Consider the following 27,518-nt stretch of genomic DNA (forward strand, 5'->3'; position numbering starts at 1 on the left):
CTGGCATTCCTTGACTCATGGCTGCATCATCACAATCTCTGCTCTCACGGTTATACTGCCGGCCCCTCTGCTGTTTCTGTCAAATGTCCTTGTGCCTCCGTCTTCAAATGATGCCTGTGATTGCATTTAGGGCCCATTCTGATAATCCAGGATAATCTCTCCATCCCCAAATCCTTAATCTGCAAATACTTTCCAGATGAGGTGACATTTACAGGGGCCAAGAGTTAGGACCTGATATCTTTGGGGGCCTCTATTCAGCCTATCACATTTAGGGTTGTCATAAAGTGGAAATCCGCTACTGATGGCAGAGGACTGAGCACAGTATCTGCCAGCAGACAGCACGGCCTAACCATCAGTTTGTCTCCTTTTCTAAAAATGTCTCTAAGACCCTGTGTCTTAAAGGGCTGCTGCAAGGCTCAAACCTAGAGTACAAGGGAGACTGTACGTAAGCGCGAAGACTGAAGCCCAAACTGCGGCCGGAGGGTTTCTCCAGATCCCACAGCTCGGATTTGCACATTTTTCTCCGTAGGCTGTCAGAGACCCCTCCCGCTCATCTTCTCACCTCCCCCGGGAGAGGATGCTCCACCTCCAGGCCCCGCCCCCGACGTGCCTCTCCTTGTGCCCCTCCCACTAGTTTGGCGTCCTCCGCCCATAGTGGGTTGGAGGCGTGAGGGCCTTTGCAATCTGCCTATTCTACTGCCTATCAAATCGTAGCACGTTGTCACCAATGTTGCCTCCTTTCTCAGCCTGCACGTTATTCATACCACGCATATGGATTTAGGGAGTTTAACTGTCGCAATTTACGTGCCTCCAGATGAAAAACGAGGCAGAAGCTGTTGGGAGCCGACTGGCAATATTGAAGGGAGCCCGCACAAGAGGGAGCTGGGTCCTACGTGCCTCGCGCGCTGAGCCCCGGCCGGTTCATCGCGCAGGCGCAGTAGATCCCGACTCGCCATGCCGACTGTCAGCGTGAAGCGGGATTTGCTCTTCCGAGCCTTGGGTCGGACCTACAGTAAGTGCCGGCGCCGTGGCCTGGCTTTGTGCCTCTGCTCCGAGGCTGGGACCCCCCCCCCCCGCGAAAAGGGCTTCGTGGGAACGTTCACGCTGTCCGGCAGGTTTTGGCCTCGGGTGGTCCGGGTAGAGACGGGGATGCCTGGCGGTCGAAGCGGCCGGGCTGGGCTGAAATAGCCTCTCCCAGCCTGCCTTGCCAGGGCTGGTGTTGCATCATTCGCACGTGCCAAGCTGGCCATGTCATTTGTTCAGCAGTCTCACATGGAGCATCTGTTGCGTGCTTCGTGTCAGGGGATAGAATAGGAATGAAGCTCTGGGTTGCATCCCGAGTGCAGCTAGTTGAGCGCGACAAGAAGAGCTCTGCAGGAACTCCATTTATGAGGGATTAGGGGGTAGAAGCTTGAACAGGAAGTGGTGGCATTCTATCTTACTTTATTAATGTTTTCTGAGCACCTGTTAGGTGCCAGGCGCTGTTCCTGGCGCTTTGGGAATACAGCGGTGCGCATGACACGTAAGGCCCCCGTTCACGTTCTGATGACGGAGGCAGACAATAATTAACCAGCACACTAATGAACTGATTCTGGATTATGTTAAAGGCTATCGGGGAAACAAAAATACTGTGCTAAGAACAACGTTAGATAGGATAGTAACACCTGAGACCTGAATGACGACGAGGAGTCTTTACCGGGCGGGCTCAGTCTTCATGCTACACTTGGTGTCTTTTTTAGTTCTGAAAACATCCCCATTTAGAAAAGGGAGGAAACAGTGCAAATTATCAGCGGCCATATGGTTGTAGCGGTTGAAATGATAGCTGTCTCTCCCCATAGTTATCCGCTTATATAAGGGCTGTGGCAACTGATTTGTGACAACTATTTTTGGATTTTAAGGTTCAGTATAAGAGAGACCTAGTCGGTGTAACAGGTACTGCTGCCTAGAATGTTACCACGAAGATAGCTTTTAAAATGTTTCTAAAGTCGCACTTTTAGATACCACATATTCTTCAAGTATTATTCTTTGTCGGATTCTGCCGTAAGTCCCTGAAAGTAGAGGTAATACTTTTTGACTTCTGAATTCAGCTCTAATTCCCTACACTGTTTTATTTTACAATGTGCTTATATTTCTTAACCCATTCTTCTAAACCATGTTCTTACTAATGGTATATGCCTGAATTATACACGATGGTATGGGGCAAATATTTGTTTAAGACATCTGTGATCAGTTACCACCCAAGTATCCATTTCTGAGAAAGTAAAAAATACTCTAGGTTTTTAAAATGGTGAGATTTGTCATCTATTTACGTCTATCTGATTTCATAGATTCGCTAGCGACCCCTCCCATGTTTTTCTTATTGAAAGTGATCAGGCAAGCTTGATTTCAACTCCCCCCGATAAGTATCCATCAGCTAATGACTCAAATTTCAGTCAGAGGGGTGCCCGGTGGCTCGGTTGAGTGTCCGACTCTTGATTTTGGCTCAGTTTATGATCTCGCAGGCCATGAGTTCGAGCCTTGCATCAGGGCTCCATGCTGACAGCGGAGAGCCTGCTTGGGATTCTCTCTCTACCCCCATCTCCTGTCCCTCCCCTGTGCATGCATGTGCTCTCGCACATTCTCTCTCTCTCTGAAAATAAGTTAAAAATAAATGAACTTAAAATTTCAGTCATGAAGGTTGATGTTACTGAGGTGTACTTAAGGCAGGTTAGAAATACCAGTCAGTTTATATTTCCTGTATTTTTTCTTGAAACTTAATTGGGTTGAGGTCAAAGTTGGAAAAGCATGTTTAGCAAAGCATCTAGTTTGCAAGTAGAATGGGTCCATCTTGTTTCTTACCCTCTTTTTTTTTTTTATTAGTCTTCCTCACTTTTTATTCTCAGATATTCAGTCTTTCGTATGCACATTCTATTTTTTTTCAGTCCTTCCAAGTTTTGCTTTTTGTCCTAAATTCCATTGTTTCTCCCTGTCACTGCCTTCACCATCTCTTTGCTTACCAAGGAGATTTCTCAAGCTGCTTTTGTTCTGGTCCTTTTCCTTCTCTGGGGCTGTTTTATCTCCTTAGTCTACCTTTTTATCACTTTTCTGCTCAGGTGTGTTCCTTTTGCCACATTTAACATTTTCTTGTTAACTGATTTATTGTCACCGTTCGGTTCTGCTCCTGCTCTGCCTTGGTGTGACTGCTGACGGGACTGTCAGAGCCACCTGTATATGTCCTACAAATCTCTAAGGGGTAGTCACTTAGATGTGTCGTTTTGTTAGAATTATGAATCACAATTTTGTTCTTGTTTCAAAGCACGTGAAATACAGAGGAGAGGAATAAAACAAATTATACAATGAGGCATTGAAAGATGCAGTGTTTTAACGGTTCTAAACTAAATGGTTACTGATCAAATTGTTTTCTATTGCTGCATAATAAATTACCCCCCACATTAGCAGCTTAAGATGGTCGTGTGGTTTATGGTTTCTGAGGGTCCAGGAGTAAGGAGTGGCTCAGTTGGGTGGTTCTGGCTCTGGATGTCTCATTATGTTGTCCTAAGGGTGCCAGGTCTGTAGTCCTCTCTCCAGGCCTAACTGGGGTTGGAGAATCTAATTCCAAGTTCACTCAAGTGGTTGTTGGCAGGCCTCTGTTCTTTGCACATGTTTGGCCAGAGACTTCAGTGCCTCTCGCTAGGACTGCTTGCAATATGGTGGCTTGTTTGTCCCAGAGCGAGAGGTCCCAAGAGAGCAGGTGATTGAGTGTTCAGAGTGATAGAAGCACATGTCAGAAGTGACATGCCATCCCTTCTCATATTCTTTAGGTCACACAGACCATTTCACTGTGTGGAAGGTGACTACACAAGAGTATGAATACCAGGAGGCAGGTAGTTTTGGAGGCTGACTGCCAGTCTGCCCTCTGCCCCCTCCCCCCATGGTGATTCATGCTCCTCCCCCATACAAAACGTACTCACCCCTTCCCAAGGATTCCAGAAGTGTTATCCCATTACAGCAGCGTCTCAAAATCCAGAATCTCCTCTAAATCACGGCCTGGTGTGGATGAGGCTCTTCAGGTGTAGTTTCTTAAGTACAGCTGCTTGAATATAGTTTCTCTTGGTCTCAGAGACCAAAGAGATGATCTGCCCAGCCGACAACTAACATCCAGCGGGGAGACAGGCATAGGAGGACCGCTATACACATTCCTCGTCAAAGGGGAACATGGGAGACACATTCTGAAATTGAACTGGCACGTGTTCGTCTCTCTTGATGAGGTCTCAAGGCCTAGGATCCTTCTCCATGGCTTTCAGCCCTACCCTCTGGGCTCTTGGCTGCGCTCTCTGAGTGATCCTTATTTTTATGGGGGAAAGAAAGCACGTGTCTTACATCCGATTAGTTCTCTCTACTACTTGCCAATAGCCTTTTGGCGGTTCAGAGACTTCATTTTGTCCTCTCTCTGTCCCTTTCAGCTCAAGCTTGTAATGTTTCTGCCTATATATTTCTTTTAAAAACTTTGTGGGTCTTCAGTGAGTTTTGTTAGTTTCCGTTTCATTAGTGAGAAGCCATCGCACTCACAAATTTCTGAAATAAGGTGTTTTGTACCTTGGGTTTGTACTAATACAGGGCCCTTGATTAAGCTCAGTTGTGTGACTGAACTTGTGAGGCACACCCTTAATTGATAGTGCCTTTTTTCTGAATGAATAGTACCTTTGATCTTTTTGAGTCTTAAGAGTTTACAGTCATATCCTTGATTTCATCTTTGGACCATGCTTTCCTGGCAATGCTCTGGATTTACTGTTTGCTCAGAAGTCATTTCTTTATTTTAGTACCATTTTACACCTTAGGAGACTGAATTTTTATAACTGTCAAGTCCTGGCTCCTTTTTAATGGCCTGTACTTTGTCTCTTCTCTCATAAACAGCAAGAAAAAAAACCAAGCGACACCTACAGCACTGGTTGGGAATCTTAGTTACATCGCCTAGTTGAGTAGGTACATTTTCTACAGTCTGCATAACCGGGTAATAGCATTGCTAAACTTTTGCCTTTACATAAAAAGGATTCCCCTTTGCCAGTTTCTAGTAACACTGCCTCAGGTTCCTCCATATCCTCACCTGTATCCTATTAAAGACTATGAGGCTTCTTGTTACAGGCACTTGAGGTTTTGATTTACACTTGCCTCAAAGCCTACCTCCTGGTTCCAAAGCCATATTCCCACGTTTTCCCCGTTTTGTTTTGGCATCACTCCACTTCCAGGGACTGAAGTCTGTATTCTCTATCGCTGCATAACGAATTACCTCAGTATGCAGTACTGTAAAACAAGTGGTGGTTATTTCCCAGTTATGTTGTGTGTGTGTGTGTGTGTGTGTGTGTTTAATTTTAGTTAACATGCAGTGCAATAGTGATTCATCACTTAACACACAACACCCAGTGCTCATCACAAGTGTCTTCCTTGGTACCCATCACCGGTCTAGCCCATCTCCCTATTTCACAGTTTTTTGAGAGAGGGATGGAGGAGTGGCTGAGCTGGGGGGTTCTAGCTCTGGGTCTCTGACCAGGTTGCCGGCAGGATGTCAGCTGGGCCTGCAGTCGTCTCCATCCAGGCTTGGCTGCCTAAAGAGTATGCTCCCGGGATCACTCATGTGATTGCTTCAGACCTCAGTCTACACAGAACATCCGTTGTTCTTCGCCCCAGTTAACGGTATCCACACGGGAGACCTGGGGGTCCTAGACTCTTCCTGCTCTCACCTCCTGCCTCCCATCCAGTCACTGAGCCGTGCAGATCCTGCTTCTTTGACCTTTCCCACATTCCTCCTTCCTCATACCCACCGCCACTCCTTTAGTCAGGCCCTCGCTGTGCCTCACTTGTACTGTTAGGGAAACCTCCCTGCTCCAATCCATCCACCACCTTGCTGCCGTGCTTTAAAGTGCAGATCTGATCCTGCTTTTGCCCAGCGCAAAATCCTTCTGTGTAACCCCCACCGCCTGCAGGCAGGACAGAGCAAGTCCCTTGGCATGTTGTGAGTTCTTTTACTTGTTGCGTCGAATTTCTTCCTGACCGGAACCTTAGGCTCCATCCATATTGAACTTTTCCAAATTTGCCATGCTCTTGTCCCACTCCTCACGGTCTCTGCCTGATGAACTCATCCTTTCTGTGAAGCCTTAGCCGACTTTAAGGGGATAAGGACCTTCTTCGCGCCACCTCCGTACCTTGCACTTAACTATATTTACGCATCTGATTTCTTTATAGAGGAGTAAGTAGTAGGAATTGTCTTGTTTTTGTAGCCTTGGCACCTGGTATAGCCACCTGCCACGTAGTAGGTTCTTGTAAATGTTGAACTGAAGTTCATTGTCAAGATCAGAATCTTCAGACCAGCTTTTCACTAGAATATACTGGTAATGACGGTTTGTGTTCAATTTTTGAGAACAAGAAAGTCCCTCAAAATGCTGTATGAGGTAGTAGAGTGAGGTAGAATGTAACTAAGGAAGAGAACCGTTAATTGTTGCAGACCTAGTACGTTTTAGGGTGCTGTGGCAGGTCTGTTACCTGCATAATAATGTTGAAAACTTTCCCAGAGTTCCTGCTATAAATAAATGGCTGTAAAATGCTACTTTATGGATGAGGTCTAGGAGTCAGGAAGTTTACATAAGGTGCCAGTTCTTAGAACCAGGAAGTGGAGTCGTCAAACTCTGGCCGAGCTAGCCGGGCCGCAAGGCCTCAGGATTTTAAAGGATAGGACTTCCGTGACATTATCCCATTGTGTTGGATCTGTGTTTCGGAGCCCACTTTACATTTGATCCCTACCCAAACTTCCCAGTGCAGGTAACCTAATTCTCTAGTTGATATTAAATGACTCAGCCCTTAAATAGTCATTTGTTTTTATTTTTTTTTTTTGTCACTTTTGTTTTTTTTTTTTTAATTTTTTTTTTTCAACGTTTATTTTTTTGGGGACAGAGAGAGACAGAGCATGAATGGGGGAGGGGCAGAGAGAGAGGGAGACACAGAATCGGAAACAGGCTCCAGGCTCCGAGCCATCAGCCCAGAGCCTGACGCGGGGCTTGAACTCACAGACCGCGAGATCGTGACCTGGCTGAAGTCGGACGCTTAACCGACTGCGCCACCTAGGCGCCCCTCACTTTTGATTTTAAAATGGTGCTGATGTCTGATATTTCATATGCTTGGTGTAAGGCAGTTTTAAAAGAAAATGCAGTTTATATACTACTCACATTTAAGCCGAACAAATTAAAATTAGCAATCTCCTTTTTTTTTCCAGCTGACGAAGAATTTGATGAACTGTGTTTTGAATTTGGTCTGGAACTTGATGAAATTGTATGTATTGAATATTTTTTCAATAGTTTGTGTATAAGCGCATTTTGCAGAGGCCTACTGTATTTTGTTACCTTATGGTTAGACTGACATGGAATATTTGTGGGCTATGGTGATTGCTGTGTTCTTGGTGTTAAGGGGCTAAGCTTCAGTTCTAAGAGAGTCTGTTGCTTTCTTTAAAATCTCAGAGAGGGTTTCCATGTTACGTTGTCACCTAAAGTTATTGGGCTAATGCTGGGGAGACGGATAGACCATCTCGAGTAACCCCAGAATGAGGGTGTGCTCCTTTGCAGTGTGGTGCCTTTTTATAAATTATGGAAAGAGGCCTGGGGAGCGATGGAAACGTTACTTTAGCCAGAGTTTATGTCTCACTGGCCTGTGGTTCCCCCTACTTCTCTTCCTCTGCCCTACCGTACCTTCCTCTCTTCCTGTGTAACCAATATTAATTCATTCCTTACTCGTTACTGTATACATTGGCCTTGTAAAATGATCTTCTGTTTTTTGAAGGGCTGCCTGTAAAAATCATTATGAAGCACATCCCTAGTCTTTCAATTATTAAATAATTATTAAATTAGTATAATATTAAAAAAACATCAAATATTACTATAATATTAAAATATTGAAAATTAGTTAACATATTTGCAAAATATATTACTCATGATCATGTAATAGACATTGTATTTATAACTAAAATGATTTAATATTTCTCTTGTAATTAGTGTTATTTTTTCTTACACCTTTTATCTTCTTGATCTCTGCAGTGTTACAACACTGTGAGGCTAAATCTTTAGGCTGACATAATGTAAATTGATTTGCCTTGTTTTTTCTGCTGCTTTAACTGATGTTACAGGAAACCTTTGTTTTGTTAATGAGCATCTCTTTGCTTGAAGTTGACTGAGATTTTTCTGTTAAATTGCTGTGATAATTACACTTGGCTTATGTTTGAGGCTGTGTGATATCGAAGCATTGGACTGGATATCAGAGAATCTGAGTAATAGGTTAAGCTCCCACATTCACTAGCTGGGTAACCACTGACAATTAAATTACATCGCTTCTCTGGGCCTTCTTCTCATGTGTGAAATAAGGGCTGGACTATACGATTGATGTAGACCCCTTCCAGCTCTGAAATTTCTGTGGTCTTTGATTTCAGTAAGATTTTTATTAGCCCTCACAGACCCAGTCTTCACATACAGTCCTAGCATGATCTGAGATCCTGAAATGAAAGATTTAAGCTGGTGTCTTTTTTGCAAAGGGGGTAGGCCTTTTTTCTGTAATTCAGAGGTCTTCATTTCTCTGCTTCCCACATTTTCTCCCCTTTTTCATAAGGGTCTTTTCTGAAATGCCACATCTCCTATGATGGGGGAGATAAGAACGCAACATGAAAGGAGGCAGAGGGAGGAGGAAGAATTAGAATTTAAATAGAGCTCGATCAAAGGGGGTCAATGAAATTGCTGTTTATTTTTTAAATTGAAGTATAATTAACATGCAGTATCTTATTTCAGGTGTACACCATAGTAATTCTTACCTTTCTTGACAGTGGTTTATCTTTAAGAATATCTGTTACTGGGGCACCTGGGTGGCTCAGTCGGTTAATCGTCTGACTTGATTTCAGCTCAGGTCATGATCTCCCGGTTCGTGAGTTCAAGCCCCACATCAGGCTCCATGCTATCCGTGAGGTGCCTGCTTAGGATTCTCTCTCTCTCTCTGTCTCTCTCTTTCTCCATCTCTCTCTCTCTCTGCCCCTCTCCCACTTGCTCTCTCAAAATAAATAAACTTAAAAAAAATTTAAATCTGTTATTATCTGCTGTAATGTGGCATTTGAGATACTCTAAGCTTTTGGCCACTGTATTAAAATTATTTTAGTGGTATTTCTTCTCTCTTCTCTCTCTTGGTTGCCTTATTCTTGCTGCTCCATACCTTTTCTGTCATTAGATTGCTTCCCGTTGTGTCTGTAATCTCTTCTCATTTGTACCACAGCTTCTCATCGCTTCATACTTTTTTGTTTTTGTTTTTTTATTTTATTTTTTTGAAAATATTTTTATTTATTTTTGAGACAGAAAGAGACAGAGCGTGAGCAGGGGAGGGGCAGAGAGAGAGGGAGACACAGATTCTGAAGGAGGCTCCAGGCTCTGAGCTGCCAGCACAGAGCCCAATGCGGGGCTTGAACTCACACAAACTGTGAGATCATGACCTGAGCTGAAGGTCGGATGCTTAACCGACTGAGCCACCCAGGTGCCCCTGTTTGTTTTTTTGGTTTTTTTTTTTAATATTACTCTCATTCACATGGGTGCCTACTGGATTTAGCTTTGAGAGTCATTATAAGCCCTATTTCTTTTACTTGGTGAATCATCTTGACTTTGCCTCTTTGGCACTTTTCGTTGTTGTTGCCTTCCGTACTTGGTGATGGTGTATTTTCTTTTAAATCCAGGGTGGGGAAACTTTTTTTGTAAAGGGCCAGATAGTAGCCTTGTAGGTGGTGTAGTCTCTGTCACAACTCAGCTGTTGCAGTATGTAAGTCACAATAGGTGAGATGTAAACAGATGGTCCTGGTGATGTTCCATTAAAACTTTATTTACAAAAACAGGTGGCAGGCATGATAATGGCCAGTGGGCCATAGTTTGCTGACCCTTGCTTCAGATGAATTAGTGCTGTTCTGAATGACTGAGGATGCTAGATGTCAGAACTCAGCAAAAATTGGAGTATTTTCTGGTGCTGTGATTGTAACACTTAATAGTTTTATTTTTGTTGCAAATATAATAAACACATTTTACTGCCGAAAAGAACATGTATAATGTCGTTACTACTTTATAGCACTGATTACTACTTTTTCAGAAGAGTTAACATTTATTTCACTTTATTTTTTGGGGCTTGTTTTAGACTTCTGAGAAAGAAATCATAAGTAAGGAACAAGGTAATGAAAAGGCGGAGGGAGCCTCTGATGTTGTTCTTTACAAAATTGATGTCCCTGCCAATAGATATGATCTTCTTTGTTTGGAAGGATTGGTTCGAGGACTTCAAGTCTTCAAAGAAAGGTAAGAAAGTGTTTAGTAAATACTTTGGTAAGTTAGGTTTCTTTTGCCTGTCATTATCAGCAACCTTGTTTAAGTCTTCAGAAAAAGACTTGCGGGACAGGTACACAGCATTGGGGCTGCATAAAGAGAGGCTTGGAGAGTAAGATTCATGCAGATTATAGCCATCTGAAAATTTGCATATTGGGTCCTAGCCTTTTATTTTGGGAACATATTTAAAACTGGAGTGGCTAATGATTTTATGGTTTCTTAAAATTTTTAGTGGGTTCATGTGAATTTCCTCAGTAATTCAGTTGAAGTAGACGTTGGGAGGAAAGTAGAGGTGTCAAACCTTGATACGCTGTTTGCTTAAGAACTCTAAGAAGACTCAGGAGTGGAGCTTCCTAACTGGAAAACTGAGGGTCTTGTGATGGCTGTCTGACCGTGGGCAAGTTAATTGGCCTCTCTGATGTTAGTCTCCTAGTTTAGGATGGATATTTTTAAGTCCCCTTCCAACTACTCATGTAATGAATACAGAAAGTAATGAATATACAAAGTGAAAAAGAGGTGAAACAGTAAGCTACCAAAAATAATTATTTTTGGTTTTGATTACGTATGTATTATTTGGTTAGCTGCAAAAGAATAAGAGCCTCTGGCCGGTGGGCTAGATTCTACAGCTGTGAGGTTTCAGATGACTGATGGGTGTGGGTGAAAGGGTGATGATGAGGCATTTGGTTTAGATGGTTAAAATTTGGAGGGTGACTCCATTCATTCTCTCTGCATGACAGATCCTCTTATTTTAGGATCAGGGATGATCCCTTAGAGTGCATTTTCCAAATCTGCTTGATTAGAATTTTCTACTCTTAGCAGGCACCTCATGTGATACTTACGATCAGACAAAATTAGGAGAGTGACTTGCTGCTCAGAGTGTGGTCTGTGGACCAGCGTACTCTCTCTCACCTGAGAGTTGTCAGAACTGCAGAATCTCAGCCTGTCCTCAAGACCTGTTGAATCACTCTGTGGTTTAACAAATCCCCCACTTGACTATAAGCGTGTTAAGGTTTGAGAAGTACTGATTAAAACAGTAGTTCCCAATCTCTTATAAGAATTACCTGGACTGTGCCTTCAAAATATACCATTTACCAGGCCTTTCCTTGAATATCCTGATTCAGTACATCCAGATGGAACCAGGCAATCTGTATTTTTTTTAAAGTTTGTTTATTTTGGCAGAGCTATAGTGTGTGCAAGTGAGCAGAAGTGGGGAAGGGGCAGAGAGAGAGAGAGAGAGAGAGAGAGAGAGAGAGAACTCCAAGCAGGCTCCCTGCTGTCAGTGTGGAGCCTGATGTGGGGCTTGAACTCATGAACCATGAGATCATGACCTGAGCTGAAACCCAGAGTTGGATGCTCAATCGACAGAGCCACCTAGGCTCCCCAGGCAATTTTTTTTTAAACTTTTTTTTTTCAATGTTTGTTTTTGAGAGAGAGAATGTGTGGAGGAGGGTCAGAGAGGAAAACAGAGGATCCGAAGTGGGAGAGGTGCTGACAGCAGACAGCCTGATACGGGGCTCAGACTCACGGACTGTGAGATCACGACTTGAGCCCAGGTCAGACGGTTAACTGACTGAGCCACCCAGGGGCCCCAGCAATCTGTATTTTTAATAAACCCTATTTTTCCTAGAGGTTCAGAATCTCATGGTTGGAATAAAGCCTAAAGGTTATTGAATCTAGTCCTTCAGCTGATGTATATGCCCCCCTCACCCCCCCACCCCCCCCCCCCCATGGTTGCTTAGTGTTTTCTAGCCTCTGCTGATCCTGCATTAGTAGGGCTCCCCTGTATCTAGGGCATCCTATACCATTTTTGGACCACTTTAAATGTTAGAAAGTTTGCTTTTTGTTTTGATATTCAGCCTGAATTTGATTTTCTTTAACTTCAGCCAGTTGTCCTAGATCTATTCATTTTATATACTTTTACACAGACTACAGCTGATAAAATGGTTTGGTGAAAAATGGGCAAGTTTGTTTTAATTGCCTTTTAGGATAAAGGCTCCAGTGTATAAACGGGTAACACCTAACGGAGAAATCCAGAAATTGATCATCACAGAGGAGGTAATAAAGATAAATTCTTATTTTCCTTCTTAAAAAATTTCTTTGGTGTATATATTTATAAGGTGGGGAGGAAAATGAAACAAAGCTGACCCCCTGCCAAATATAATTTTCTTTGATCATTTGCTAAAAATGGACATATATTTAGCCTCTAGCTCTTAAAAACTGTCAGTTTGTTCCCTTTCATTTCTCAGGAACAGCAAAGCGTCGGTTTTCCTGAATAATTTTGGAAAATAACACCCATGTGTTTATTTAAAGTACTTTGAGATATAATTGTTTAAGTTGTGATGCATTAATAAAATTTACAGAAACTTTGAGGGGACATCACCTTGGTAAAAACATCAACTATGAGAAAACTACTTAAAAACACTAATTTTTTCTCAGTTATTTAGTAAATTTTCAGAAATTTTGCTGACATGTAAATTCCATGAGAATGACGACTTTGTCTCTTGTCACCACTCTATCTTGGATTGAATGAATATATGAATATACGTTATATTCATATATGAATATATGAATATACGTGTTTGCGAATTTGTGATAGTATCGAGAGTGCAGCTAACTTTGTTTTACAAGACGTTATTACAAAGAAAGGCCCTAGTCTGGACTCTATCTAACGGCCTGATGCACTGCAGACAGCAAGAATACGCCCTTATGCTGTGGCTGCGGTTCTCCGGAATATCAAGTTCACTAAAGATCGATACGACAGCTTCATTGAACTTCAGGAGAAACTACATCAGAACATTTGCAGGTTTGTCGTTGCATCTTCTGTCCTCCTTACCTTCCTCTGTCCCTTCCCCCCTCTTTTTCCTTTTTACCCTTTTCTCTCTCTCTCTCTCTACCCCCCCTTCCCTCCCTCCTTCCTTTCTTCTTCAGATTTTTTCAAAGCGTTTCTAAATTAATCTGTGAGTAACAAGTTTAAATTTGCTTAGCTAAATTGCAATCAGTTTAAATTTTACCAGACAGCTATATGTTACTGCTTATAAACAGTGCATAGATGGAGAAACAAGAGCTCTGTTGGGAAAACTATATGGAGAAGAAATACCTAGTCCTAGAGATTTCCTTGGTTTTTATGTTTGTGTTATTGTTGTTTGGTTCAAATTCTTAGTAGTACATTATACTACTAAATGTTAAATGGTGGTAATTTGAAGTATGACCTGTCATTTTAAAATGGAAAAAGTGGGGCGCCTGGGTGGCGCAGTCGGTTAGGTGTCCGACTTCAGCCAGGTCACGATCTCGCGGTCCGGGAGTTCGAGCCCTGCGGCGGGCTCTGGGCTGATGGCTCGGAGCCTGGAGCCTGTTTCCGATTCTGTGTCTCCCGCTCTCTCTGCCCCTCCCCCGTTCATGCTCTGTCTCTCTCTGTCCCAAAAATAAATAAAAAACGTTGAAAAAAAAAATAAAATGGAAAAAGTTTGGCTTGATGTCTCTTCTTGAGTATAATTATAAATTTGACAGATGAAACTTGAGACTTCTAAGTAACTGAATTTTCTTACTTATTGGACATTACTGTTCATCATTTCCCATATGCTCCTTTAGCGCAGTGATCTTCAAACCTGTATAATTCCTGAACTCCTAAAGGTCAAGGAAGGTAACAGTGGGAGTCTTTGAACTAACTTCAGCATTTAAAAAATCCTAATGGAAGTAAATGGTATATTTATGGGTAAAATCAAGCTTTAGCTAACATAGCAAGGTTTTTTGTATTGGTCCTGAAATATATCAGCATATCTCATGCTGATCAAAAGGTATGATTAACAGTTACAGATGTCTTGACTAAAAATAGAAAAATTTATTAATTGTGGTAATTGCAGTTTGGTAAACTGGAGACTAGAAGAGGCTTTTGTGTAAGTGATGGGGAAGGGGTGGAGGGGACCCTGGATGTTTTCTTCTGGGATGAAGTGTTTTAAAAATAAAACATCAGTAGGTCTCTATTTCCAGAAACATCTTTGTTTATGTGGTAAAAGAAACTTTTTCAGTTTCTCAATATTCCCAGTTCTGCTGTAAAAATAGTCTGTGTGTTAGCTTGTTAATGTCATTATTAAGCAAAACAATGAGAATTTAAATATCTCAAATGAACAAAACAAAAGATTTCTGACCAGCATAGGTATAGCTAGTAAGTGGTTGAGCCCGATTATATGTTCTGGACATACTTTATTTGAAGAATCTATTTTTAACTAAATTGGAAGGCATTTATTTCCTCACTTAATTCAGCTTTAACCTCTCTTTATGTGGTATTTCTGGGAATCCTGAGCTTTTTCTACGGGGAGAAATAAACTACATCCTGATACTCTGGTGTGCCAGTGTCCTTACCTGTCACTAAATCTTAATTAACCTCCTGCATGGGCTTTGGAAACTTTTTTCCAAGAAATACACTCATCTCATTTACGTTATCAAATGTATTGGTATAAAGTGGTTCACGATGTTTTCTTAGAGAGAGAGAGAGAGTGTGTGTGGAGGAGGGGCAGACGGGGGAGAGAGAACGTACCAAGCCGAGATGGGGCTTGAGCTGAGGTGGGGCTGATCTCACGAATAAGGAGGTCATGACCTGAGGGGAAATCCAGAGTAGCTTAACCCACTGAGCCTCCCAGGTGCCCCTCTTAATGTCTGTAGTGATACCACCTTCTCATTCCTGTCTGTTCCCTTGCTCACTGTGGCTGGAGGATCGATCGTATTGATCTAAAAAACCCAGCTTTTGGTTTTATTGACTTTTTCCCTCTTTGATTAGGTTCTGTGTAGGGCAAACTGCTAATCCGGAGGCAAGACCTTTCTGTCTACTTGATCCCTTCCCACAGGAAACAGGTTTTCGGTCTGCACGGACACTGTTCTTCCGATAGTTCTTTCTCTGTCCTCGAGTAACTTCCTCACGTGTGTGCGCTGATCAGTACTCAGCGGAACCCTTGAGGGGGTTCCTCTGCAGATGTGCAGGATTCTGATAGCCCTGTCCACTTCAGTACTGTTTCCGGTCAACTCCAGCAGTCTTGGTCTCCCCAGACTCCCCGTTACGTCTCTTCAACTCAGGAGTCTGCTGATCTCCAACCCTGTCCCCCTTCCCTGCCTTACAGCGTGGAAACCCCTCGAGGCAGTCAGCCGGGCAGTCGTGGGGCTCCCTTCATTGATTTGCTGTCTGTCAGGGATTGCCTTCACTGCCTCATGTCCAGGGCCACCCATGAAACAGTTTCCTGTATTTTGCCCCTTTTGTGGTTTCAGGCAAGAGTGTAAATCTAGTCTGTTACTCCATCTTGGCCGGAAGTGTCCAGTGAATTTTTACCTTTTTCATCTCTAGAATCCATTTGGTTTCTTAAACAAACAAAACTTTTTTTTTTTTTTTTTTTTTTTTTTTTTTTTGGAGAGAGAAACCGTGTACGTGCAGGGGAGGTGCAGAGAGAGAGGGAGACAGAATTCAAAGCAGGCCCTAGGCTCCGAGCTAACAGCAGACCCCTAAGTGGGGCTCTAACTCACTGACCATGGGATCATGATCCAAGCCGAAGTCAGATGCTCAACCCACTGAGCCACCCAGGTGCCCCCTCTTGGCTTCTTCTTAAGTGTTTCTTTCTTTCTTTTTTTTTTTAATTTTTTTTGCTGTTATTTCCTTTTCTGCTCCTTATGTGCATATTTTCCCCATAATTCTTGAACATTTTTTATGGTAGGAGCTTTAAAATTTGCATGGTGATTTGACAGTCTGGGTCATCTTAGCATTGGTTTTTACAGACTGGTTTTTTGTCTAGAGTAGGAGTCCCATTTCCGTCTTTTGATTGCACATAGAATGTTATGGGTAAGGTTCTTGATTTTCTCTGAGGAGTGATTTTGTCTTGCCAGCAAAGACTTTTGAATACTTAGACTCAGATTCAAAACACTTAGCTAGGCGAGACCTCTGCAGTTGGCAACCACTGAATTTCCCACTCTGTTCTTTCAGCTCTCCCCTGCTTTTTCAGGCAAGACTTTACAATTTTTGCCAGTATGATAGGGAAATCTTGATTTCTAACTTCTTTTTAGGTTGCATATTTTCATATATCTGGGATAGATTTTGTGTCTTAAGGGGTGTCCTACTCCAGTTTTACACATTGTCCTGTATTTTCTTTTGAATAATTTTTGTAGTTCCTTCTGTGAGTGTATGTGTGTTTATCTCTTGTTTTTCCAAATGCATAGCTCTTTGATTCATATGGAATTTATTTTTTTCTGATGGGTTTGAAATTGAAATTTAGTGACCTTTTGTGGGGATACTCTTAGGATTAAGGAATCATTACTATCTTAAAAAAACACACACGGGCGCCTGGGTGGCTCAGTCGGTTGGGCGGCCGACTTCGGCTCAGGTCATGATCTCACGGTCCGTGAGTTCGAGCCCCGCGTCGGGCTCTGTGCTGACAGCTCAGAGCCTGGAGCCTGTTTCAGATTCTGTGTCTCCCTCTCTCTGACCTTCCCCCGTTCATGCTCTGTCTCTCTCTGTCTCAAAAATAAATAAACGTTAAAAAAAAAAAAATTAAAAAAAAAAAACCCACACACATGGACCTTCTTACACATGGATTTGAGTTAATGTATCTAAACTTACAGAACTGTGTATTACAACCTATGATATTTCTGGAGTTACTATCTTCCGGAAGCACATAACTCAGAGTAAAGTAACACTTCTTTGTGCTTGTTAACAGTTTTATTTCTTAAATTTCTTGTTACCTGTCTTGAAGGATGACCAAGATTTATTTCTTACAACTTTTGAAAACTATTTCACAGGTCGTGTAATGTGGACCTTCATAAAATCCTTGATTGCCAATGCATTTTATCTAGTGTGTATATGCACTTATACATAAATACTAAAATATATTTGTATTTCCCTCTAAAACTAATTTTAAGAAGTCTTAAGAATGGCATACATTTTGACCAAGTTTCTTTTTGAATTGTCTTTCAGAGCTAAATTTGTGACACTGTGTGCTAAGACTGTAGGCCTTTAGATTCTAAATTAGTATTAATATTGTTCCTGGCTCTGTTTTATATTCCTGTTTCTATTTCTTTCTCTCCTAATCTTAACTTGCTATAAATTCCTAAAATTTCCTTAAATCCTTTGCACATAAACTGTAGAACAAATGAAATTAATACCTTCTGAACTTCCCTTGCACATTAAATTTTAAGTGTAATTCACAGTTCTTTAATTTTTTCCCTTATTGAAGTCATACAGCTTTGTGACAGAAAATTAAGGAAAATATAGAAAAACCAAAAAACACAGCAGTTTGGTAGTTTATTCTAATAAAACATTTGTTCACTTGAAGACCCAAAGAGGAGTTAAAAGAAAAAGGGAGTGTTCACTAATGTCCTAGTTAACACAGTACTTGGGAGAGCACTGCAGCAAGGAATCTATTCTGGCTCCTGAAATGTGTTTTAAGTAGCTTTACAATTTCTCATTACTTTGGATGGCTGTGAGAATTTGTTCATTATACTCTTCTAAACTTGCCTTGTAATAACAGGCTATTTTAGGGAAGTGTCAAAAATCGTTTTGTTAAAACGTCTGTTAGCTCCCGAATATCTGCTTTGGACTATTAGAACTTGTTTTGTCTGTCCTCTCCCTCTTTTCTCTCAACATTTAGGAAAAGAGCCTTGGTTGCTATTGGTACCCATGATTTGGACACTTTGTCAGGCCCTTTTACTTACACTGCAAAGCGACCTTCAGATATCAAATTCAAGCCTCTAAATAAGACCAAGGAGTATACAGCCTGTGAATTGATGAACATATACAAGGTAGATTTTTTTTTTTTATCTTATGCAATAGCTCTCCATAAATCAAGAAAATTCCTTTAATGTCTGGTCTTGGAATAGGGAGATGTAAATGACTACTTTTAATTTTTATTTTTTTTTAATTATTTTTTTTTTCAACATTTATTTATTTTTGGGACAGAGAGAGACAGAGCATGAATGGGGGAGGGGCAGAGAGAGAGGGAGACAAAGAATCGGAAACAGGCTCCAGGCTCCGAGCCATCAAGCCCAGAGCCTGACGCGGGGCTCGAACTCACGGGCCGCAAGATCGTGACCTGGCTGAAGTCGGACGCTTAACCGACTGCGCCACCCAGGCGCCCCTTAATTTTTATTTAAAAAAAATATTTTAAATGAGTCCTTTTAAAAAACTGTGTCTTAGCTCCATCCACGAGCTACTGATTCCTTTGATCTAGAGTGTGGCCTGGGCATATTTTTGTTACTTTTTTAACCTCTTGGTGATTTTAATCTACAGCTAGAATTGAGAACCAATGCAGTGGAATATGCCACATTGTGATATTCCTGTCCAGGTATAATTAAACCTCATGAGAATACGAAGAATAAGATTAAGCTAGTTTTTTGTGAGAAACAATATTACAATGTATCTACCTCCTACTGTTTACATTTTAGGTTCCAGCACTTAAAATCACTTAGTAGTCACTTTAAATGGCATTTGAAAAATAAAAGTAGTAGGTATCATTCAGAAAAAGCAGCTCTTATCCTTGGCCTGATTGGCCAGTGATTTCCTTCCTGTTGAGGTAGTTTTGTGATGGTTTGTGTTTTGCTTGAGACCATTCAGGCTTGCAAATCTGTTTTCAGTCTTGAAAAATGGCCAGGCTGTGTTCTCATCTCTCTTCTGTTGGAGAGGAGGTATACAAGGCTATTGAGATATTTATATTAGCAAATCAAATCTAGAACTTTCTCTCATTTAGTACCGTTTTATTATTTTTCTGTGCTAGATAGGTGTGTAAACTAATTCATAATTTGGCTTACTTTTTTTCAGACTGACAACCACCTTAAACATTACTTACATATCATTGAAAATAAACCCCTGTTCCCAGTTATCTATGATAGCAACGGTGTCGTCCTTTCAATGCCTCCAATCATCAATGGTGAGTTGTTTCTTGAGCCTCAGGGTTTTTTGTTTGTTTTCTGTTTTTTGGGTTTTTTTCTGTTTTATCCTTCAATATTTCTGCAGAATTGAACTTTAGACTTGGCTGAATCAAATCAAATCTTCATCTGGAATCTCAGAATTTTGTAGATTTTATTGTAATGGTTTTTATTTAATAAACGTTTTACTGGTGTTTTTATATAACAAAAAAATTTTTTTTTAACGTTTATTTTTTGATAGCATGAGAAGGGCAGAGAGACAGACAGACAGAGGATCTGAAGCGGGCTATGCACGGACAGCAGTGAGCCCAGTGCCGGGTTCAAACTCATGTACCGTGAGACCATGACCTGAGCAGAAGTCGGATGCTCAATCGACTGAGCCACCCAGGCGCCCCTTTAATTTTATTTATTTATTTATTTATTTATTTTTTTTTTTAATTTTTTTTCAACGTTTATTTATTTTTGGGACAGAGACAAAGCATGAACGGGGGAGGGGCAGAGAGAGAGGGAGACACAGAATCGGAAACAGGCTCCAGGCTCTGAGCCATCAGCCCAGAGCCTGACGCAGGGCTCGAACTCACGGACCGCGAGATCGTGACCTGGCTGAAGTCGGACGCTTAACCGACTGCGCCACCCAGGCGCCCCTAATTTTATTTTTTTTAGTGTTAATTTATTTTTGAGAGAGAGAGAGAGACAGATGGAGCATGAGTGGGGGAGGGCAGAGAGAGAGAGGGAGAGAGAGAGAGAATCGCCAGCAGGCTGTCAGTGTGGAGCCCCACTCAGGGCTCAAACCCAGGAACTGCGAGGTCATGACATGAGCTGAAGTCAGACACTCAACTGACTGAGCTCCCGCCAGGGTCCTCCAGTATATAACGTTTAAATGTGTAAATATCGGTACATAGGTACTTATTGGTGCCAGTCTCTGGATTCTGTCCTGTTCTTCCAGAGGGTGTTGATATTTTGGTTTTAGCCTGTGATTTGCTTGGTTAAGCTCAAATTCTGTCTAACCTGCTATTATTTTCCCCCAATATATGAAATTTATTGTCAAATTGGTTTCCATACAACACCCAGTGCTCATCCCAAAAGGTGCCCTCCTCAATACCCATCACCCACCCCCCTCCCTCCATCCCCCCCATCAACCCTCAGTTCTCAGTTTTTAAGAGTCTCTTATGTTTTGGCTCTCTCCCACTCTAACCTCTTTTTTTTTTTTTTTTTTTTCCCCTTCCCCTCCCCCATGGGTTTCTGTTAAGTTTCTCAGGATCCACATAAGAGTGAAACCATATGGTATCTGTCTTTCTCTGTATGGCTTATTTCACTTAGCATAACACTCTCCAGTTCCATCGACGTTGCTACAAAGGGCCAAATTTCATTCTTTCTCATTGCCACGTAGTACTCCATTGTGTATATAAACCACAATTTCTTTATCCATTCATCAGTAACCTGCTATTTTATAGTTAAAACTTTTTTTTTTTAATTTTTTTTTTTCAACGTTTTTTATTTATTTTTGGGACAGAGAGAGACAGAGCATGAACGGGGGAGGGGCAGAGAGAGAGGGAGACACAGAATCGGAAACAGGTTCCAGGCTCTGAGCCATCAGCCCAGAGCCCGACGCGGGGCTCGAACTCACGGACCGCGAGATCGTGACCTGGCTGAAGTCGGATGCTTAACCGACTGCGCCACCCAGGCGCCCCTATAGTTAAAACTTTTAAGCTGAATTTCGGCCCTCTTTTTCTCAGTCCTGAGGGCTTGTTTGATGAGGCAACTTGAATGTATTCACAAAATATAATGACCTCAGAGCCGTAGATGTTACCCTTTTGGAGAGGAGAAGGTTTAGTTGATTCATGATGAGAAGAGTTTGTTGTCCTTGAGGTCTTGGACTTGAGCTGTTACAGTGGTTCAGAACCTGAGCTTCAGAGTAGCCGGACTGAGACCATATCATAGCCTTGCTGCTTCATGGATTGGGGTCAGGGTCAAGGAGCTCAAGCTCTGAGTGTTCGTTCTGCCTGCAGCTCCGGCACAGGGTTGTGGTGAAGGTGCGAGGAGACGGCTTCTTCCGGTGCCGGCAGAGCAGCTGGTGGGCTGAATGCACTTAGTGACAGCTGGTTACTGTTTTGATGCACCTGCTTGCAGTGGGCTTAAAATAAAAGTTGCATTTTCACCTTACCTCTGAGATATCAGTTTATATCGTGCCCTAATTGAAAATGTCATTCCTGTGTTGGAGAGCTTTTGTAGTGCACCTGTATTTCTGAAACTGATTGTTTTTGTTACCTTGTGTTGCAGGAAATCATTCCAAAATAACTGTAAATACTCGAAATGTATTTATTGAATGCACAGGAACGGACTTTACTAAGGTAAGTGGAACAGATTCCACTTTTATACTGTCGGACAGGACAGATTTTATTTCTGGCCAAGGCTATATGGCTGAACTACAAAGTGTTGATTTCGTAGATGGGAACATACTTCAGAAATTTAGAAAATTAGAAAACTGTAGATGTTCTGTACTTGGTAATGGTGTGTTCATTTAATCAACAAACCTTTAATGAGTACTTCTGTCTTTCCAGTGCTGTGAATTTAATGAGGTACAAGTTTCTTGACTTTAAGGAACTCATTCTGGTGGGAGAATTAGCCGTATACCTAACTGTAAAATTGAGAAATGGAATAAAGTGTTGTATAACTTGTTTGTTTTAGTTGGCTTAATTTAAATGCTGAGTAATTTGGTGCCTTGTGTACCTGGTAATAAGTTTTTAAAAATGAACTGGCTATAAAGAAGCGTTATTTAGCAAGTTGACAAAGGGCATGTGCATGTGATGATACCTAGAGTATGTAGAATACTAGTTCGGTCACTTTTAGTAAATACGTATATTAGATTGCTGTGAAACACCCCCCACCCCCGATTTCTTTACACGGGTTAAGTAAGGCGTAAGGTGAGGTGACAGGTAAGCAAATTGGGAAAGATAAGCTTGAACGGCAGGAGAAGCCTGGCCTGTAGAAATAGGGCAGATAAATGGCATCTAATACATCTTAACAGGATTGGATACCACTGTAAGGTATTTCATTTATAACTTTTATGGGCCATAGTTGCCGTCAGAAATCCTAGAGTGATAATGGCTTACACTATTTACCGAGTCAAAAGAATTCATACGTCAACAGACCTTTAGGTAGCTTTCCTAAATCTTACATTTAAACAGTGAAGGGTATGTAAAAGCAAAGCCTATATCCCAATAAGTTTACTGTATTTTTTTCTGAGAATATTTTTCCAGTTAAAAACTTTAAGAAATCTGTATGGCCCTTGCAGTATGCCAGGCATTGCTCTCACATTAAAACATTTAATCTTCATAATAACCAGATGAGACTGTAGGAATTTTACTGCCTCCATGTAACAGATGAAGATGGTGAACTACAGAGATGGTAAGGAACTGGCCCAAAGTCCGGTTACTAGTGAGTGGTCGAGCCAGGAGTCGGGCGCCTGGCTGCAGAGATCTAGGACACTGATGAGGTTTACCCCCAGACCTAGCCGTTTGTCTCCCTTGGAACTTGGTGAACCCAAGGGGGAGGGCCGGGGGAAGTGGATGATTTGTTTCAGTCATGGATTGTTAACTCTCAGAGAACTGAATAAATGCAGACCACCTGAAGGTACGGCTAGGCCTACTTTAGCTCACAAGCTCTTATTCCAATCCTTTTTAGAATGTATATATAAAGTCTCATTTTTAGATGTTTGAGGACTAAATTAAATTTTCACTTCCATCTGAGTGAAGAGAGAATATATCTGTAGATTACAATATTTGTCTTTTCCTTTTTTTTTTTTTTGCAGGCAAAAATAGTTCTCGATGTTATTGTCACCATGTTCAGTGAATATTGTGAGAATCCGTTCATGTAAGTTCATTTGACACCTTTATTGACAGCCTGTTCTGAAGGCAAAGCAGTGAGGCCTTGTGTTAGACATAAAGATGAAAAACGTGGCTCTGGTGATTACAATATATCCGGTCTTTGCGGGGGCTAAGATCCGAACATAAATGTATAAAATAAAAAGTGATAAGTACTTTAAAATAAATTTCAGTGACGTTCTGGCTGTAAGGGCAGGTTATTGCCAGCTGAGGCACCTGGGCAGACCTCGTGGAGGCAACGAAATTTAAGCTGTGTTTAAGGATCGTTGGATTTGAGGATGTAAACATGGAGGGGCAGCTGAGGAACAGCTAAACAAGTAGGGAAGCACGTAGGAGAGCAAAGCATTTATCCTCTATGTATCACTAAGATCTCTGTATTTTTTTCCAGAGCCTATTGTTGGCTTAGGCAACATTTAAACGGCCCTTGCTGCGTATCAGCATCATTGTTCATTCAAGTGTTCATCATAATTCAGAATAGCTGCATCACTGCAGAACCCACGCCCGAAATCGCGCGGCAGTGCCAGTTTTGTTGCTTGATGCGCCCCTGAGTGGTTGCGTAGCCAGCTTTCGTGGTGTAACACAGCACCCTGGTGAAGGCTGGAGTGTGTGCGTCCGTGTTGGCGGGGAGCCCACAGGGGAATCGTGCTTTGCAGCACCGAGAAGAGAACGTCAGGCGTGTGCTGCCCCAGGAGAGATGGGAGCCACGGGGAGTGCAACAGCAGGGGGGCGGCGAACGCAGGGGGATTAATCCAGGCGGCAGTGTTGGAACGTGAATGGATTGAATGTGTTGAGGCTACTGTTACAGGCCGAGTGAGAGACTTGTGAGCCATACGTTCATTTCTAGACTCCCTGCCTTTTTTTTTAAGTGTTTTATTTCTGGCCTTCTCTTTTTTTTTTTTTTCTAAGGGTTGAAGCCGCTGAGGTAGTTTTTCCTAATGGAAAATCGTACATCTTTCCAGTAAGTATTTAAGAAGTGGACTTGATAACACAGGTGGTAACAATAATGGTGCTAGAGTGCTCGTTGTATGTCCGTCCGTCCGTCCACCCACATGCCAGGCACTATACCATGTGCATTACATGGACATAATCACATCGACCCTGTGAAGGTGGGTGCTGTTATTATGCCCTTTCCCAGATGGAGTTAGAGACCTTCAGATGTTAAATAGCTTGCTTCTTGCTGTTAAGTGGTAGAACTGTGTGACAGTTGGGCTTCAGCCACCAGCTCCGTTATGTGACCACAGTACGTGGCCAGAATTCCTCTGATTTCTTCTAGTAGCTAGTTAACTGGGTAATTTATAGTCTGACCCCTTTTAAGATAACTCAGCCCTCCAAGCCTAATTAATCTGTTCACGTTTGAGTTAACAGTTGCTAAAGGCTATCACTGTAACTAAAAATTCCGAATGTATTAGCAGGACTAAGGAATAAGCACGATTATTGTCCAGACGTAGGATCTTAGTAAAAGAAAAAGAAATCTAAACCAACATTATTCTTAACTGACTGGGTTTTTTTCTTCCCCTAAGATGGTTTTATAAATAAAGATGACCATTCCAACACATGACTGTATTAGTCATTTAGTTGTGGTTATGATTCAGTGAGGCCATTCTTTAAGCTCTTTTTCTTTGGAATTTTCACTATTCTTCCGTCACTTAAAAAGTGGATCACAGCCTGGAATAGTTTCTACTATTTAAATAGCTTTTAAAGTAGATGAAACCTGCTGAGGTCAGAACACCCCGTCCTGAAAACAGTAATTTAGCATCCTATTTTATTCTAGAATATTGATGATAATTCAAAATAAACGTATAACTATAGAAAATGTTGAAATTATGGGCAGTATCAGTTAAAAATTTTTAGTGGCTGTTAGCTTTTGTTATATAATTAACTGATATCTTAAGACTTAGTGACTTAAAACAACAAAGATTTGTTCATGACCATGAACAATAGAATCATGATTCTGTTGGTCAGCTGGGTAGTTCTGGTCTGAGCTGGTTTGGCTAACCTCTGCCAGCCTTGTTCCGGGTCATCAGCTGGTTGGTAGGCTAGCAGCTAGATGACCTTTGATGGCCTCGCTCAAGTCTGCTTAGCCTTGGAGTACCCAGGTCAAGTGTCTGTCACATCCAGCAAGGTAGTTTGGTCTTTATTACATGGTGGCAGTTGCAGGGTTCCCAGCAGCGAGAGAGAGCAAGTCCAGTGCTTCAGTATTTTTAAGCATGGTGTCCTGTTGGCCTAAGCCAGTCATTTTGCTAGATTCAAGGAGGGTGAAATAGACTCTCATTTCTCAGTGTGGAGGCCTTAAGTGTTATATCGTGAGTCCATGGATGCAGCAGAGTTGGGAAGAATTGGCCGTTTATGTGATTTACCACAGTAGTACTTGGAATTAGCCAGAGATAGCTTTTTAGTTTGTTTTACAGTGATGTCTCGAGTTGAGAAAGTTTTTTTCTCTTTAATGTGAAGAACTGTCAAGTATTTTTTGTTTAACTTTTTTTTTTTAATGTTTATTTTTGAGAGACAGAGACAGAGTATGAGCAGGGGAGGGGCAGAGAGAGAGGGAGACACAGAATCCGAAGCAGGCTCCGGGCTCTGAGCTGTCAGCACAGAGCCCGACGCAGGGCTTGAACTCCTGGACTGTGAGATGGTGACCTGAGCTGAAGTCGGCCACCCAGCCGACTGAGCCACCCAGACGCCCCAAGAATCGTCAAGTATTAACAAAAGTGAAATATGTACTTTGAGGAAGAAAAAGATACGTTAAAATTTGGTTGACTTTTCTCATGTAGCTAATTCCTTGAATTTGTTTGCATTATAAAGAGGTTTCATAAATTTGAAATGATGGGATTTCTGAACAGGAGTACTGTATCAGTGTTGTCATTTGTTAATTTATTTCCTTATAAATGTAGATTAAAACAGCTCTTCTCGGATTGTCCTCCCAGAAGAGAATGACCTTCTGAGGAACTGACTGTTCCTCATGTGAAATAGCATGTTTTTAAAAACACTTTGGAAGTTCTTCCTAGTCTTCTGTTATTTCATATAAAAGAATAAGAGGACCTGAAAAGATAAGTGGAAGGCAGTGAGAGAGGCTGGTGGTTGATGGTGTGAGCCTTGGAATTAGGCTGCCTGAACATGTCCGTTCACGTGTTTATTCATTTGCTACTTGGACACACTTACTCATTAATTGTATACCAAGTGCTTATTCTCTTGTGAGCATGTTTGTAAGCACTGGGAATATAGCATCACAACCTCAGCAGCTTACCATTGTTGTGATCGGGGAATAGTTACTCATCTAAAATTTACTATTCTCATTTCACAAATAAAATCTAATAGTATCTGTTGTGAGGGTTAAGGTTCTTAACCCTCTTTGAAGTATCTTCAAAGTGTCTTGTACTGTTTAGTTCATATTAACGACTCAGTGAAGGTTGTTTCTGTGGCAGTCAGTAGCATCTGGTCTTGTACTTTTTTTTTTTTTTTTTTTTTTTTTTTTTTGGGACAGAGAGAGACAGAGCATGAACGGGGGAGGGGCAGAGAGAGAGGGAGACACAGAATCAGAAACAGGCTCCAGGCTCTGAGCCATCAGCCCAGAGCCCGACGCGGGGCTCGAACTCACGGACCGTGAGATCGTGACCTGGCTGAAGTCGGACGCTTAACCGACTGCGCCACCCAGGCGCCCCTGGTCTTGTACTTTTTAAACCCTAACGTGCAGTCACATCAGCTCAGGATCTTGATATCAGATCTGGATTCAGTAGATCCATTGTCACTGCTCCCAGCAACAAGGCCAAAGAGTCTGCATTTCTAAGAGGCACTTGGGTGATGATGATGTTTCTGCCTGAGCACTGCATTTTGAATGGCAGGGCTCTGGCCCATTGTCCTTACTTGAATCCAAACATTTTTAGATATAGCCTTTTTTGCTAGTGGTAGTTACAGTTTTGAGAGTAATTTAGTGATAAGAAACATTCATAGATATGTGTGCAAATGTGCCGAAAAGCCTGAGTTTTATACATATTTGTTCCTACCTAACGTGGCACAGTTATGTGCTGTTTGAAGGAGAGTGAGTACCGATTTATGAGATGCTTCCAGCCCTACCTTCTAGAGCAGATTGATGATCGCTAGGACTGCCTGGGGGTGCCTGGTCGCATTCCCCACCAGAATAAATGATAAGAAAGGAGTTTCTTTGTAACACTTAGATTTAGCTTAATGGTGATATTTGATAGTTCGTACACGGTGGTATTTGAACTCTTTCTTGGTCGTGTACACCAGCTTGCATGAGAGGAGATTCAAAATCCTTAGGATTTATAAGCATCTTAGAAATGATGTACCAGGGTTTTATTGTAGAGAGTGGTGATTGATCATCTAAGAGAAAAGTATTTGACATTTTATATTTCTGAGAAGTTCCTGT

General features: G+C 41.8%; 1 protein-coding gene across 2 annotated transcripts in view; it reads left to right on the forward strand.

Annotated features, from left to right (window-relative positions):
• Positions 1 to 807: 807 nt before the first annotated feature.
• The window catches only part of FARSB (phenylalanyl-tRNA synthetase subunit beta), a 73,526-nt gene continuing 46,815 nt past the window's right edge, over positions 808 to 27,518 (forward strand). Inside the window, exons 1-10 of one of the 2 annotated variants that reach the window (XM_047873881.1) lie at positions 808 to 1,012; positions 7,244 to 7,299; positions 10,174 to 10,328; positions 12,341 to 12,410; positions 13,043 to 13,158; positions 17,978 to 18,128; positions 19,144 to 19,252; positions 21,531 to 21,601; positions 23,062 to 23,123; positions 24,041 to 24,092. In XM_047873881.1, the coding sequence (XP_047729837.1) occupies positions 955 to 1,012; positions 7,244 to 7,299; positions 10,174 to 10,328; positions 12,341 to 12,410; positions 13,043 to 13,158; positions 17,978 to 18,128; positions 19,144 to 19,252; positions 21,531 to 21,601; positions 23,062 to 23,123; positions 24,041 to 24,092 (900 nt within the window). In that variant the 5' untranslated portion in view covers positions 808 to 954. The remainder of the gene's footprint in view (positions 1,013 to 7,243; positions 7,300 to 10,173; positions 10,329 to 12,340; positions 12,411 to 13,042; positions 13,159 to 17,977; positions 18,129 to 19,143; positions 19,253 to 21,530; positions 21,602 to 23,061; positions 23,124 to 24,040; positions 24,093 to 27,518) is intronic. The other variant, XR_007155251.1, reaches the window with a different exon arrangement.

Source organism: Prionailurus viverrinus, chromosome C1 (genome assembly GCF_022837055.1).
Source record: "Prionailurus viverrinus isolate Anna chromosome C1, UM_Priviv_1.0, whole genome shotgun sequence".
Classification (NCBI taxonomy): Eukaryota; Metazoa; Chordata; class Mammalia; order Carnivora; family Felidae; genus Prionailurus; species Prionailurus viverrinus.